We start from the raw sequence: 14,606 nt of genomic DNA, 5'->3' as shown, positions 1-14,606 counted from the left end.
CCCGGACCCGAGATGGTAAATGTGCCCGCGCCCGGCGCGGGGAGAGCGGAAGGGGGCGTGGGGGTGCTGGAGGGGGGCCGGGAAGGGGGGCCGCCCCGCACAGCCGCCGGTGCAGCCCTCCCGAGGCGGCTCGCAGCGCTTCCGGCTCAGCTTCTAAATGACATCACTGTCCAGTTGGAACAAACCCCAAGTTTCCTAGTGAGTCCTTGAGCTTAAAGTCGCTCAAAAGCCGATCTGCTCTTCCCCCAAGCCTGTTCTGACACGCGTGCTGAGTTCAAGCGGTTTGGGGAAACCTTCCCGTCATGCTTCGGTTTCGGTGCTTTAAATCTCTACAGAGGCGGAGGCAGGCCTTGACAGGAGTTTTCAAGCCATGTGCTACCATCGGTATTTCACCGTGAGAATAGTCAGCTGTCAGCTCTGTTTCGTTTACTTCCGGGACGCAGCGTGCAGTGCTTTGTTGACTGATGGCTAATGTGATCGCCCGGGGGACCCTCTAGTCCTTCAGGCCAACCCTTCCTTCACGGCCGCCCCGCGGCTGGCATCTCAGGACAGGTGTCCGAGGAGGAGGGCTGGCGGCCGGGGGAGGCCCAGGAGCGGCGGTCACCGTCACACTCAGGGTCGCAGTGGCTCTGGGCGTCCTTCTCCTCGGGGCAGGAGTCGGCTAGGGCCGGCTCTGCACGCCGCGCCGCCGCCGAGAGCCTGGTGCTAACCTTAGCTGGTTTGTTGTGTTTGTTTACGGGGCAGGATTTACTACGTTTTCCTGAAGAGGAAATGGTAACCAGGTAAAATCAAAGTAACATTTTACTGGGGGCTTTTTTTCCACCGAAACCTTAGTGTGTAAGTAGACATTTTAAAGTTCGTCCTTAGAAACAAGTAGTGTCAAGATCCCTCGAAGGCGGGATGCGATTCTGCAAATATTACCATCATCATCGTCCCGTATTACTGTTCACAGAGATGAGCCTCAGGGAACCCGGAACCTCAGTCCTAGCCAAAGTAGGGGGGACTGCTGCGTGCCCCCCGAGCCTCCTTGAGGCGGTTGAAGGGGGGCCGTGGCCAGGTGTCCCCCACCTGTAACCTTTGTATGCTTGGAGTTCTTATAGAATCTGCTTCTAACTGCTATAGTTTGGAGAACATTACACCTGACAAAGAAATGCTTATAGTTCATCCTTAAAATTGGGTATATGTAAGGTCAGAAATACCCAACTATATGTTTGTGTTGCATGTACAATTATCTGCTGAGAGTCCTTTGGGCACTTGGCCTGGCTCTCGAGGTTGGGCTCTCCTGCTGATCACAGCAGATGCACATAGTATGTCTGTGGAGTCCAGTCATCGCTGAGAAGCGTGTTCGTCCTGCGAGTATAGGCCGATCTTCAAACCAGAAGCGATAGGGCGGCCGCTGGCTCGGCTGCAGAATGCGCAGCTCCTGAGCCCCACGATGGGTGGAGAGATTGCTTAAAAATACAACCTTTGAAAAATAAAGACTAAAGACGGAAGAGCGTGCAGGGGAGCATAGACGCCCGTGCTTTGCAGGCAGCAGGGGGCTCTTCCGTTAGAACACTCCGCCGCTGTGTCTTTGGAGAAACAGTTTGACCTTCCTTGTCCTTGGTTTTCTCACTGCAGAGTGGCGATTCTTCTTAATCCAGAAGGTGTTAAAGGACCTGAAGTAATGTGTGTCGAAGTCTCACATAAATTCTAGCTCAGGGTGAATCATCATTGGTCGTAATCCCTTTACGGAGCGCAGGTCAGGCTGTAACCCGGTGCCTTACTTTGCCTCCCTCGCCCCGCGGGGGCAGTAAACATGGGCTTTCACACGGGGTTCACCCGCAGCGGATCCTTTGCCACTGGCAGGACGGGGTGGCCCTCGCCTATGCCGGGCACAGGGAAAGACTGGTCGCTGCTGCTGTCCGCAGTGGTGTGGGGCTCCGTCCATACAAGAAGTCATAGTGGCCCTGTGTGGGCCATGTGACAGACTGCCCACTGCCAGGTTCGGTGACTTCAGAAGTATCGGCACTTGTCTGTCACAGTGTGGGAGGCTCGGCCGAAGACATGCTCTGCTAACCCCTTTTCCAGAGTGCTTTCTAGGGGTCCTCTGTCCCTTGGGACCTTGTGGCCTCACAGGAAACCTAAAAGATGCCGGCCACTCACGAGAGCCCAGGACAGAGTGGCCCCATAGGCAGACCCGGGCCCCGGGCCTCCCCGAGCGGTCAGCAGCGCCCCGCTGCTCCCGAGTGGGGAGAGGTGGAGGGCGCGTCAGCGGCTTTCTCAGATCTGCGTAGTCGGGCCTGTCCCCCGAAGCCCACCTGGCCTGGGCTTCCGGCAGCGTCACTTCTACTGGCATTTGGGGCCTGTGTCCCGAGGCCCCTCCTGAAGGCCGCGTGTCACCATGGGTGAGTCCAGGGTCATATCCCTGCTGACAGCAGCGCGTCCTCTTGAGGACCTGCGTGGAAGTTTCTCTAAGATAGCACACATAATTACCCAGCTTTACCAATGTTTTTATCTTAATCTCGGTGGTGCACCATCACCAAAGACTGCCACCCTCTTCGGCCACTCAGGCTTTTGGCGCTGCTGTAGATTCTGGGCTCTGACCTGGGCTCTGACGGTCCTGTGTCACTCGCCTTTCTCAGAGACTGTGGGGTCCATTGTGCCGAGTTTATGGGGGTTGCCGTCCCCTGATGCTCTGAGGTGCTCAGTTCCCCCGCCCTAGTGCAAGTCCCCTAGTGTTTCAGAGTGTCGTATGCTTTAGGGTACACGGGGTAGCTGTATTTGCTCCTGACGCCCCCGTTTCCCTCCCCTCCGTTGGCGGTTTTGGGGGAATTACTCGTCAGTCTATCTCATCCTCTGTCTTTACTCTCAGTGATTGTTTTTTCAGTCCTACATTAAAATATCTCTGATATCTTGCTCCCCTTCCCAAAGCCCCCTGGAGTCATACTAACTGGTCTTGAAATCCTCTCTCCTCACCCCTCCCCCTGCGGTAACAGAGCCCGATTTGAAGCAGCGGATCCGCGTGCACCTGCTCAACGCGCACGGCCTGGACGAAGCCGGCATCGACGGCGGCGGGATTTTCAGAGAGTTCCTCAGTGAGCTGCTGAAGTCGGGCTTCAACCCCAACCAGGGGTTCTTTAAGACTACTAACGAGGGCCTCCTGTACCCTAGCCCGGCCGCGCACATGCTCGTGGGAGACTCCTTCGCCAGACATTACTACTTCCTGGGCAGGATGCTTGGAAAGGTATGGTCTCCTCAGGCCTCGGGAGGTTGAGGTTTTGTGTTTCCGTGTGGCCACTGTCTGTGTCGCTGAAGCGATTTTGCGTAGTATTTTACGTAGTAACTGACGCCGCATCGTTATCCGTCACCCACACAGCGGTCCAGGGGTATGGTATTTGTGGCGCGTGGAGAACCCGGGGCACGTGACATGACACATACGTAGTGTTGCTGGCCGTCGGGGGCATGTGCTGGAAATACTGGGAAGCTCTCTGTTGCTCTTGCTGGGGGTGTTACAAGTGGTTCTTCAGACGTCCCCTCAACTTCTAGAACGCTGTGAGGCGGAGGACCGCCGTGGCTGGGTATGGGGGAGGTGGTGCAGAAGTCGTGTGCAGACGCTAGGAGAAGTGGCTGTTTAAGGATGACGTGAGGGCCATGCTGTCGTGAGCAGCATGTCACACCCCCGCCGACTGTCCCCACAGCCACAGCTCACCCTTTACTGGAAGTGACAGCAAACCTTCATTCTATAGCCTGGTGGAAACTTGATGTTTAAAGGTGAAACTTTGACAGCACCCCCCCCCCCCCATCAAGTCAGGAGCAAGGCCGGGACGCCCCGACGCCGGTGCTGTTCGTTGCGGATCCAGATCAGTCCCTGCCTGTCATCGTCCCCGGGGGCGGCCGGGACAGAGCACCGCAGACACGCGGCTTCTGAAGGGCACACGTGTGTCTCCTGGTTCTGGAGGCCGGAAGTCCCCTTGGGAGGGGGTCCTCGTCCCGGTTCACCGCGGCCTCACGTGCTGGAAGGGGCGCGGGGCTCTCCGGGGTCCCTTTGAGAAGGACACGAATCACATCCCTCAGGGCTCCCCTCGTGACCCAATCACCACCCAAGGCCCCGCCACCTAATGCCAACACCCCGGGGACACAAACAGTCGTTGTGCCAAAGGTGGGGACAGCAGGCCAGGAGACTCCATTTAAATCAAGGGCGGTGAACTGCTTCCCCGGGGGACAGACACGGTCCAAAGAAGAGATTTGGGTTTCTTTCTTCTTAATTGAATACTAACAGTTTTTTTTAATTTTTATTTTAATGTTAATTTTTGAGAGAGAGATAGAGCACGAGTGAGGGAGGGGCAGAGAGAGAAGGAGACACAGAATCCGAAGCAGGCACAGATCCCGACACAGGGCTCGAACCCACGAGCTGAGCGAGCTGAGCCCCCCAGGCGCCCCTGAGTACTAACGTTTTTAAATGGGCAACATGTACACACAAAGCTATCTTTCTGGGCTACTTTGTTTTATTTTGTTTGTTTCTTTGTACTTTCAGCAAACCCTGTGTCAGCACTTGTGGGCCTAGCAGGATATGGCTGGCGAACATCCTAGTAAAATTCGTGATGGAGACTTCGGCCTAACCTGTTCTAAAAGTGGTAGAAAAATCACCTAGCTTATTTTCCTGGGAAATTGAGAGTTGATTCTTGATTTTTCTTTGAATGAATGGTTTATTTCACTCATCATAACTTTGTGATAAAGTCTGATGCCTTTGGGGCAGCGTGCAGGGACCCCCCCCCCCATGTTCTGTCACTACACAGTAGTCACTGCGGTGACAGTGACATCAGCTGGCCCCAAACGTGTCGGAGTCAGCAGCCTGCTGCAGTGTCCCGAGAGTCGCAGGGACGACTGGGGAGAGCACAGCCCCCTGTGGGCCCCTCATCTGAAGGGGGCGGCACCTTCCTGTCCTCACCACCGGTGCCCTTCATGGCTCCTCACGCAGGCGGCTGCCAGGCACCGGGTCCAGGTCAGGAGATGCCTTCCTCGTGTCTCGGCACTGTGGGGAGTGGGTCTTGCAGCACAGAAAATGCTGTGACTTCTGTCTGGATCAGTGAAGTGTCCCAATATAGTCAGTAATGAGATTATTATTTGGTAAGACCTGTGTGACGCAGAGTTCCCACCATTTGTGCTGGGCAGGCCCTGTGTTCTGGGGTGCTGGGGGGCGTCGCTGGGCTGCCCCGGTGGTCGGGGTGTGCATCTGACCTCCACCAGTTACCAGGTGGACGGGCAGGCCTGGTCCGGCACATGAGGGACGGATCGGTGGGACACGGAGCCACACTTGGCACAGCTCCTGCGGGCCAAAGCTGTGACTGGAGGTGCCGCTCTGGAGCTGCCCGCCTGTGTGTTGCAGTTAAAAAAAAAATGCCCTATTGGAGCTCCGCCAGGCCTGGTCTCTTACAGATCGTGGTGGCTTTCCCCCCAGTAGCCGCTGCGCAGTCTACACAAAGCCTGTGCTGCGGGGCCCTGGGCAGCCCGGGTGGCGAGTCTGGGCTGCCCCCTGCGGCTCACGGGGCCCTTGTCAGCGCGGGGCCGCCAGGACGTCTGTAAGGAGACCGCAGGGGAGGATGGGTGTGAGAGGGTAAGGCTCCAGTAGTTGAGAGCTCAGGGTCTGGAACAGTGGCCCACGACCTCAGTGATGCCGTGAGGTCAGCCGGGAGGCTGGAAAGTGAATGCGGCCTCGGTCCTCCGGGCTCAGCTTCCTTGGCGCTTTTTCTTACAAGGACTTTGACAGGATCCACATCCCTTGCTGTTCACCTGTTTTTAGTGTGCGATTCAGGGACGCCGGGCCGGCTCAGTCGGTGGAGTGTGTGACCCTTGACCCTGGGGTCATGAATTTGAGCCCCGCATTGGGCGTAGAGATTACTTAAATATACATATTTTTTAAGCGGGCAATTCTGTGGCTGTAGTATATTCCGGGTCGCGCGACCGCACCACGATCAGCTTCGTCACCTGCTCCCATTAACGGCTCCCTCCTTTCCCCTCTCCAAACCCTGGGCAGACGCAGGTCCCGTTCGGGGCATCTCGCACGACGGCCTAGTGCCCCCGTGGCCTCAGTGACGGCCTCCCTCCGCCCAGCGTCGTTTCCAGGGGCCGTCGGAGGCGCAGGCTGTGTCATGCTGCAGTCCTGCTGTGCCGAGCGCTCGGCTTCCGCCCAGGCGGTGGGCACGTGCTCGCCTGGGGGATGTGTTCAGCGGGTGCTTTGATAATGAGTCTGCCGTGCGGTGAAGAAGAGGAGTCGGAAGGTATAGAAACAGAAGAGGGTCAGGGCCCTTTCAGAAGGCCTGGCTCCGAAGGGAAGGAGAGGAAAAGGGGTCCCTGAAGAAAGAGCAAGGTCCAGAAAAGGTCCAGAAAAGAATGGATGCGTTGCTTTTCAAAGATGGTGAGAGGCCTGGTAACGGCCCGGTGACAGGAAGGCTTCAGATGCCCGGAAGACCAGCGAAGTGCTGGGGGCAGCTGTGCTCCAAGATGGCCTCCCGCCGCGGCACCTGGCTGCCGTGAGGCCGGTGCAGGGCCCGGGTTTAGTGTCCTTCTCATCCGTGGGGACGTGAGCAGCCGCTGGCGGCTGGTGGCCGCAGGGTTGGGCAGCTCTGGACCACGACAGGTATTGGCTGAAGAGGGAGGGTGGGCTGAGGGGGAGCGCAGAGGGGAGAGGGGGGCTGTTGTGACACAGGTGCCCCGGGGAAGCAGGGAAGCCCTGTGGGGGACAGTGACAACGTGCTGTGAGGTCAGGAAAGGGGAGGACAGTGAGGGACGCAGCGCTTCCCGCTACACGACATCAAGCCAGGTGCACACTGAATGCGTCGATGCAGGAGCCCACGGCTGAGGGATTGTTAGTGATTAGTGTTTAGTCCTTAAGCAAATAAGAAATTAATACGGGGTGCCTGGGGGCTCAGTCATCAAGCATCCGGCTTCAGCTCAGGTCATGACCTTGAGGTCCGGGGGTTCCAGCCCTGTGTCGGGCTGACGGCTCAGAGCCTGGAGCCTGCTGTCTCTCTCTCTGCCCCTCCCCTGCTCATGCTCTTTCTCCGTCTCAAAAATACACATTAAAAACATTTTTTAATAAAAATAGAAATTAATGCTATCAATTATTTTCTGCGAGAACTAATCATTTTCAAGTTTATGATAAGACGTCTGTATATCAGATTTGTAGTCCGGTGCTCTGTTGCGCACCAATTTTTTTTAAATTTTTTAATATATTTTATTTATTTTTGAGAGACAGCAGGAGCAGGGGAGGGTCAGAGAGAGAGGGAGAAGATACAGAATCTGAAGCAGGCTCCAGGCTCTGAGCTAGCTGTCAGCACAGAGCCCGACGCGGGGCCCGAACCCACGAACCATGAGATCATGACCTGAGCTGAAGCCAGATGCTTAACCGACTGAGCCACCCAGGCGCCCCTGTTGCTCACCAATTAAACACACCTGCTGGTTGCGCCTTGGCATTGCCACTGGAGAAGCAGTGTAAAAATCCATGCCTGCCACGCAGATTATGTTCTTGTGACTGTTTTTTTTCTTTTTTTGAAATATGCTTAAGTTTATTTTGAGAGAGACAGGCAAATGGGGGAGGGGCAGAGAGAATCCCAAGCAGGCTCCCAACTGCCACCGCAGAGCCTGGTGTGGGGCTTGAATTGGCGAGCCATGAGATCATGACCTGAGTCAGATTCTCAACTGACTGAGCCACCCAGACCCCCCTCCTGTGACTTTATGATAGATAACAGCTTTTGTGAAATACAGTCCACAGTGCATAGAGCTCAGCCTTTCGAGCGTGCACTTCAGTGGGTCTTGATATACACGCCACCGTGCGCCCGCCTCCACGCGCAGTTGCAGAACGGTCTCGCGCCCCCAGGAAGCCTCTCCCACTCACCAGCAGTCGCTCCCCGTCCAGCCCTCGGCTGCCGCTGATCCCCTCTGCGGATCTGCCTGTTCTGGATGTTTCTATAGTGGAGTGAGTCCTGTGCTGTATGGCCTTTGTGACTGGCTTCTTTGACTTAGCTCATGTCCTCAAGGTTCATCAGTATCATATATCAGAGCCTCTTTTAGAGCTGAAAAATAACTATCCCATTGTGTGGATAGAAATCATGCCGTCTCTGCATTCACCTTTTGAGGGACATTTGGGCGTTCCGACGTTTTGGCTGTTGTAAATAATGCCACCATGAATGTTCGTGTCCCGATCTTCCATGACTTTGAAGGGTTACATCCCAATAAAAGCCCATCGGAAATTGGAAATATCAGAAGTTGGGGTGCCTGGGGGGCTCAGTTGGTCGAGCGTCCAAGCCTTGATATTTGCTCAGGTCACGATCCCAGGGTTGTGGGATTGAGCCCAGCATTGGCCTCTGCGCTGGGTGTAGACAGAGCCTGCGTAAGCGTCTCTCTCTGCCTGCTCTGCCCCTCTCCGGTGCTCGCTCACCACTCTCTAAAATGACATGAAAAAAATGTTTTTAAAAAGGAAATGTCAGAAACTGCAAGAGTGCTTCGTCCGCCTGCTGCGCGGAGGGCCCCGGCCTGGGGCGTGCTCGGGGCGCTCGCGCCGGCCCTCGGTCGGGCAGGAGCGCCTCACAGGCCCGTCTGACGCCAGAGTGTGGAGTCTCTCCTGTGATGTGCGGGATGCTGTGCTGAGAGTGGGGGGCGGGGGCGGCGCGGCTGCGGACCCACGTGGCCGGGTGGCTGCTGGGAGCTGCGCCCCCCGCCCCCCGGCGTCACAGAGCATCCGGCCGCGGCTCACTAGCCCTGGGAAAGATCCAGATTCAGAATTCAAAGTGTGTCTTACACCGAATACGTATCACTTTTACATCATCACGTCAAAAAATCCCAAGTCACACCCCGTCAGTCGGGGCACGTCTGTGTGCGTGCGTGCAGGTGTCTGCGTTTCCCGTGCCTGGCGAGGTCGGACCCCTGCGAGCCGAGGCGCCGGGTCCTGCGGCAATTCTGTGTCACAGCGCGCGCAGCCCTTTCCAGTCCTGCCAGCTGTGTGTGAGGGCTCGGTCCCCCACACCTCGTCACCGTCTGCCTTGTCTGTTTAGCCCTCCTCGTGGGTATGAGATGGTATCGCGTTAGGCTCTTGATTTTCCTGACGACTAACCACGGGAGCGTCTTTTTACGTGCCGTATGTCTTCTCTGGAGAAGGGGCTCTTCAAGTCCTTTGTCCCTTTCTTTCTTTTCTTAGTGTTTATTTATTTTTGAGAGAGAGCAGGGGAGGGGCAGAGAGAGGGCGACAGAGTCCGAAGCAGCTCCACACCCTTAGCCGTCAGCCCAGAGCCCAACGCAGGGCTCAAACTCACAAACCGTGAGACTGTGACCCGAGCTGCTGTCAGATGTTTAACTGAGTGAGCCCCCCAGGAGCCCCTCGTCCACTTCGTAAATTGAGTTGCTTGTCTTATATTAAGTCCTTTATATATTCTAGTTCAAGGCCTTATCCCACATGTGATTCGCAAGTATTTTCTCCCATTCTGTGGGTTGTCTTTCACTTTCTGGACGGCTTCTAATGCATTTATTTTTCTTTTGTTGCCTGAGCTTTTGCAGTCTTGTCTGAGAAACTTGGGGTCACATGGTTTAAGCCAGGGTCTCAGATGAGTACCCCTGTGTGCTCTCCTGAAGGTCCCGTCCCCCTGGTTCGCACGTGCGGGCCTCTGCCCTGTCACGTCGCTGCGGGCGGTGTGAGCTGGGGGCCAGCGGATTCTGCTGCACGTGGGCGTCCCTTGTCCTCTGACCTGGGGCCCTTGCCGGGAGTCGTTGACGGACTGTCAGCGCTTCACTGATCTCTGTGCCCGTGCCGATCTGACGCTGTTTGGATCGTGTGCCCGTGTGGTCGGTCTTGTGCTGCGTGTGCTCACCAGTGACACGTGGGGACGAAACCCCGGGACCAGGCGCAGCAGAGGGGAGGTGGAAGGAAGCCAGCAGGTGCTGGGTCTCCGAGACGCGTGGTCCGAGGCCCCGTGGGTCCTCTGCTCGGTGCCGCGGGCTGCAGGCTTACGTGCAGATCCTGTCCCGCCTGGCGTGGGCTCCGCCTGGGGTCCCCGTGAGGGCGCAGCTTCGCTCGCCCGCCTTTCATTCCAGAGACCGCTTTAAGACGTGGGCCTGGCGCGAAATTCCTTAGCATGTGTATCAGACAGACCATTTTCTCCCTTCATTTAAGACACACCCTTGGGGCGCCTGGGGGGCTCAGTCAGCTAAGCGGCCGGCTTCGGCTCAGGTCAGATCTCACGGTTCGTGGGTTCGAGCCCTGCGTCCGCTCTGTGCTGACAGCCAGCTCAGAGCCTGGAGCCTGCTTCCGATCCTGTGTCTCCCTCTCTCTTTGACCCTCCCCTGCTCGCACTATCTCTGTCTCTTAAAAATAAATGAAAAACATTAAAAAAACATTTTTTTCAAGGCACACCCTGCCTCTCCCCGCGACTCCGTGTGCTGGCTCCGTGCCGGTTTGCCGTGAGACCCCCTCTCCCCGCCTCCCCCTGGAGCTCTCATAACTTACCTCCTGACCATCTCGGAGATGACGCGTAGTCGTTTCTATTGAGGTGAGACCCCGAATCTCCTAAATTAGTCATAGCAGCATTAAAACTTAAACTAATAATCAAGGTGAGCCTTTATATTGCTAGACTAACCTGAAGTGCCCCTAATTAACAAAAAGTAACCTCCACACCCAGTGTGGGGCTTGAGCTTACGACCCCAGGGTCGAGAGTCACATGCTCTACCAGCTGAGCCTGCCGGGCACCCCTGAAGTAGCCCCTAAATTTGGCGGTTTTTACACAGTGCAGTGTCAGACAACCGAGTAATCTCATTTGCATGAATTAAATCTTTTTTTTTTCTTTTTTTAAATGTTTATTCTGAGGGAGAGAGACAGCGTGAACAGGGGAGGGACAGAGAGAGGGAGACGCAGAATTCAAGGCAGGCTCCAGACCCTTAGCCGTCAGCACAGAGCCCGATGCAGGGCTCAAACTCATGAACTTCAAGATCATGACCTGAGTTGAAGTCAGACGCTTAACCAACTGAGTTACCCAGATGCCCCTGCATGAGTTAAATCTTACTAAAATTTTGTACTTTCTTTCTGAGTGTATACATTGTCTGATCTCGCTTAATACAGACAAGATAATGGGACAGCCCTGGTTTACTGAAGTTCTCCGGCCGGCAGTCCTGCAGGTTTGGGGGGACAGACTCCCCCCCAGCGCTCACTGCACGCTGCTCCTGACCGCACCTGTGGCGGCTGGTGACCCGCCCCGCCCCTTGGCTTTTAGGTCCGTCTCTTCACACCAGACAGGGACTTTCTCCCAGAAATGAAGTTCATGTAAAGGATAGCTCAATAAAGCACTTTAAAATAGTGAGGGTTAGATAAAATCAATAACAAAACTCTAGTTCTTTGAGGATGGTAGATATTTTAGTTTCACATATTTAGGTTTTTACTTATGTAATTTTCTGCATTTTCTGGAGACTCCTAAGGGAGTGCTAGTTTCTAAAAGATCTGATTATTATCTGATTACAAATGGTTAAACTTTGTACCAACATGTTAAAAATTGTCCAGATCTAAGTGAGTCTAAGAGTAGAGTGCTAATAGTGTGGGATCTGAACATTAAATCCTTAGCAGAAGAAAATTGTATATTGATTGATTATGATATTTATTGGGTCATAATGTATTTAAATTTTCTTTAATGCATATGTTAGTGATTGTTTACCGTGCTGAAGTGCGCCGAGGTCTTCAGGAGCAGTTCTGCCTGGAGAGAATCACCTCCTGTCACTGGTCACCTCTCAATTAAAGGTTCCATTAGCAGGTGGTCGCTGCTTCTGGCGTGGGCCGTGATTGCATTTTATCGCCTGTAAATCAGGCCGTGGACAGGGAATAAATAAACAGCTCAAGGATGTGGTAATGTCATCTTGAACTTTTTCTTGCGGATAGAGGCACCTAGGTCCATTTAAACCAATTAAGTTCAGAAATTTATTGAAGGAAATCTTTTATCATATTTGAATTCTATTTGGAAATGGCTTTTCCCCCCTGCTTCAGAATATTGATTTCATTGGAACAGGATGCCTGTAAATCAGATTATTTGATAATATCTCAGTCATATATTTCAGATTTCTAATTAGCAGACTCACTTCCATGTGGCTTACAGTTTTGCATTGTAGGAGAACACGGTGTGCATTTAATGTATCGTAGAGTGTAATAGTTCGTGGTTTATCCTGGGATTTTTGCGAGTGGGGAAAATTTATTCCTTTATGTCATTGGAGTCACTGCACCTGCTGAGCCTTTAATAGGAGTGAAGCCTGCAGTGAGTCTAGTGATTTAGTCACCCTCGTCTTTAAATGGCATAGCTTCTCTTTTATAATCTCGTGTTCTGAACTCTCAGACTCATTAGGGGCCGGAGCGAGTGAGCCCCCTCATCTCCTTGTCAGTGGGCTAAGTGCTCTGGTCTCTAAAGTTAATAGATCTTTCCCCCTAGGTTTTTAAAACATAATATCCAGCCACTAGTTGATCATTCTTTGCTTAATGCAAGCCTTCCAATCAGTGTTAGGACTTTCTTTCTTTGGTGTCAGCAAGTTCCTCAGCGAGCTTTCTCTGACTCCCGCTTGTCCCCGGCGGACGGTGGGCTAGGAGTTTGCTCTTGCTGACCTTCAACTTGTTTGGAAGCAGGAAAGTGAAAGCTCGTAACAATCTACAGATGACTGTTGTATTTGAAGCTCACCCCCTCTGAGAACGGGGCTCTCTGGTAGCTCACAGTCTTCATTCTTTTCCTCTCAAAACAAAGTGTCCGTCCCTCCGCAGAGGCTGCCTCTTGTCAGCTAGTCGTGGTGTTCTACCTGAGTTTGTTTGCTCGAACGTCACGTACAAATGACTAGTATGTTCCAGAGTGCGGCCGGCGGCACTTCCGGAAAGTGTGATTGTAGCTTTAGCCGCGAGGTACTCCCCCAAATTCTTTCTGCTCCTGAATGAAGTAGGGCTCGCTCGCTACTGAGACGTCCCTGCTCCTAGTTCCCTCGCGCCCCCGCGCCCCGGGTGGGCGCCGGCCGCTGTTCTGCGAGGCCGTCCCCGGGTCTCGAGGCCGCGGGAGGTGGTCACCGCGAGCGTCGGCAGCAGACCTGCTGGTGCTGCTCCCGCGCCCGCCGCCGTGGTCTCCGTGCTAAAAAGTAAAGGGTAGCCCGTTTAAATCCTTTTGAACATTTAAATACGAATTTAAAATCACTAAAGCTAATTTCATGAAATGCAGTCCAAGATATATATTGTTTTTCTTGTTTCCAGAATTGTGATCAACTTTGGGAGGCAGCAGGCTGCCTGGAGCTGAAGCCCTTGAGTAAGCGCACGCCGCGGGGGGCTCCGGGCGTCAGCAGCAGGGGTCCGAGCAGAGCCGTGGGGTGGCCGGGCAGGCCGAGGGGGCCGCCTGGCCCGGGGCTTATAAACAGCTCCCCCGGCCGGCCGTCGGGGCCACCAGGGAGGCCAGTTGGAGGCATCACAGGCACTCAGGTTGAGGGTCGGTAACATCTGCGTCCTGGGAGGCGGTGTCGGAGAGAAGCAGGGGGACCCAAGGGATTTGCTGAAAGCTCCGAAGTGGGGATGTGACGGAGGAGACGGCAGGGCCACACGGACCCCGTTCTGAGAACGGGGGAGAGCGCGTCGTCCGCCGAGAGGGGAGGCTTGGGGAGAGACGGCCAGGTGCTTGTTTTCCGTGGGGCTGTGTTTCCGGCGTCCTGTGGCGATGCCAGCTGCGTACGCGGTGGCATCTGTGGGCCTTGGGTGGAGGGGCAGGTCTGAGCCCTGAGCCGTCGGGGCTCAGGTCGGAGACGGGGCGGTGCCGCCCAGGGAGGAGACGTAGCAGGAGGGGAGGGAGCACTTGGAACCGACCCGGGCTGTCCCCAGGCTGAGAGTCCCGAGGCTGGAGGAGAATGTCCCCACCAGGGTCCGGAGAAGGCAGCTGAGAGCAGGGAGCAAACCGGAAGCCGCGTGAAACAGCGTCTGAGGGGAGAGACCGTGATGAGGTCAGGCGCTGTCCACGCACCCAGGAAACAGAGCCGAGAAGTGAGCATTTCACAGCGTGTCCGAGCAGCTCGCCGGGAGGGGGAGGCCGAAGCCGTAGCGCGCGGGCTGAAGGGAATGGACGCAGGGCCTTCCGGAAGTTTCTGTTAGGTACTGTGTCCCGGGCCCGCAGGGGACCCCAGAGAAATGCATGTGTGTGTTCCCCAGGAACAGGGGATGTGTGTGTGTGTGCCCAAGGACAGGCGTAGTAATGCCGTGTCGTGTAGCCCCCGAAGGGCACCACCTGGACCCCCCTCGGAAGCACAGCGGGTCAGTGAAGTGTGGGACCCTCACGTGAGCCAGGGGCGACCCAGCTGCAGCTCTTCACAGCAGCCCGGAGGGTGAGACGCACCTCGTGTGGGGGGAGAGAGGCCGGACACGGCGGCACGCGACCCGTAGGACGCCGGCAAAGCTAGGTCTGTTCTCGGGCGTCGGGCCTGGGGCCGGCGGGGCCGGCGGGGCAGGCGGGCTTCTGGGACGCTGGCCCGTCTCGCTCCCGTGCTCTTCTGGGCACCGAGTGCTCTCTGCCGAGCGGGCTCACTCTGTGAGGACCAGCTGGGCCGCCCGCCCAGGACTGGGTGCTCTGCTCCGGGGTGGGGGGGGG

At 55.6% G+C, this 14,606-nt stretch overlaps 1 protein-coding gene across 4 annotated transcripts in view; it reads left to right on the top strand.

The window, feature by feature from the left end:
* The window catches only part of UBE3C (ubiquitin protein ligase E3C), a 98,474-nt gene that overhangs the window by 57,026 nt on the left and 26,842 nt on the right, over nucleotides 1-14,606 (top strand). For all 4 annotated transcript variants that reach the window (XM_029920934.1, XM_029920924.1, XM_029920941.1 and 1 more), the window contains one exon: nucleotides 2,979-3,226. In XM_029920934.1, the coding sequence (XP_029776794.1) occupies nucleotides 2,979-3,226 (248 nt within the window). The remainder of the gene's footprint in view (nucleotides 1-2,978; nucleotides 3,227-14,606) is intronic.

Source organism: Suricata suricatta, chromosome 2 (genome assembly GCF_006229205.1).
Source record: "Suricata suricatta isolate VVHF042 chromosome 2, meerkat_22Aug2017_6uvM2_HiC, whole genome shotgun sequence".
Lineage (NCBI taxonomy): Eukaryota > Metazoa > Chordata > Mammalia > Carnivora > Herpestidae > Suricata > Suricata suricatta.
The sequence above is the reverse complement of the archived record's forward strand: the minus strand, read 5'-3'. Positions and strand labels throughout refer to the sequence as shown.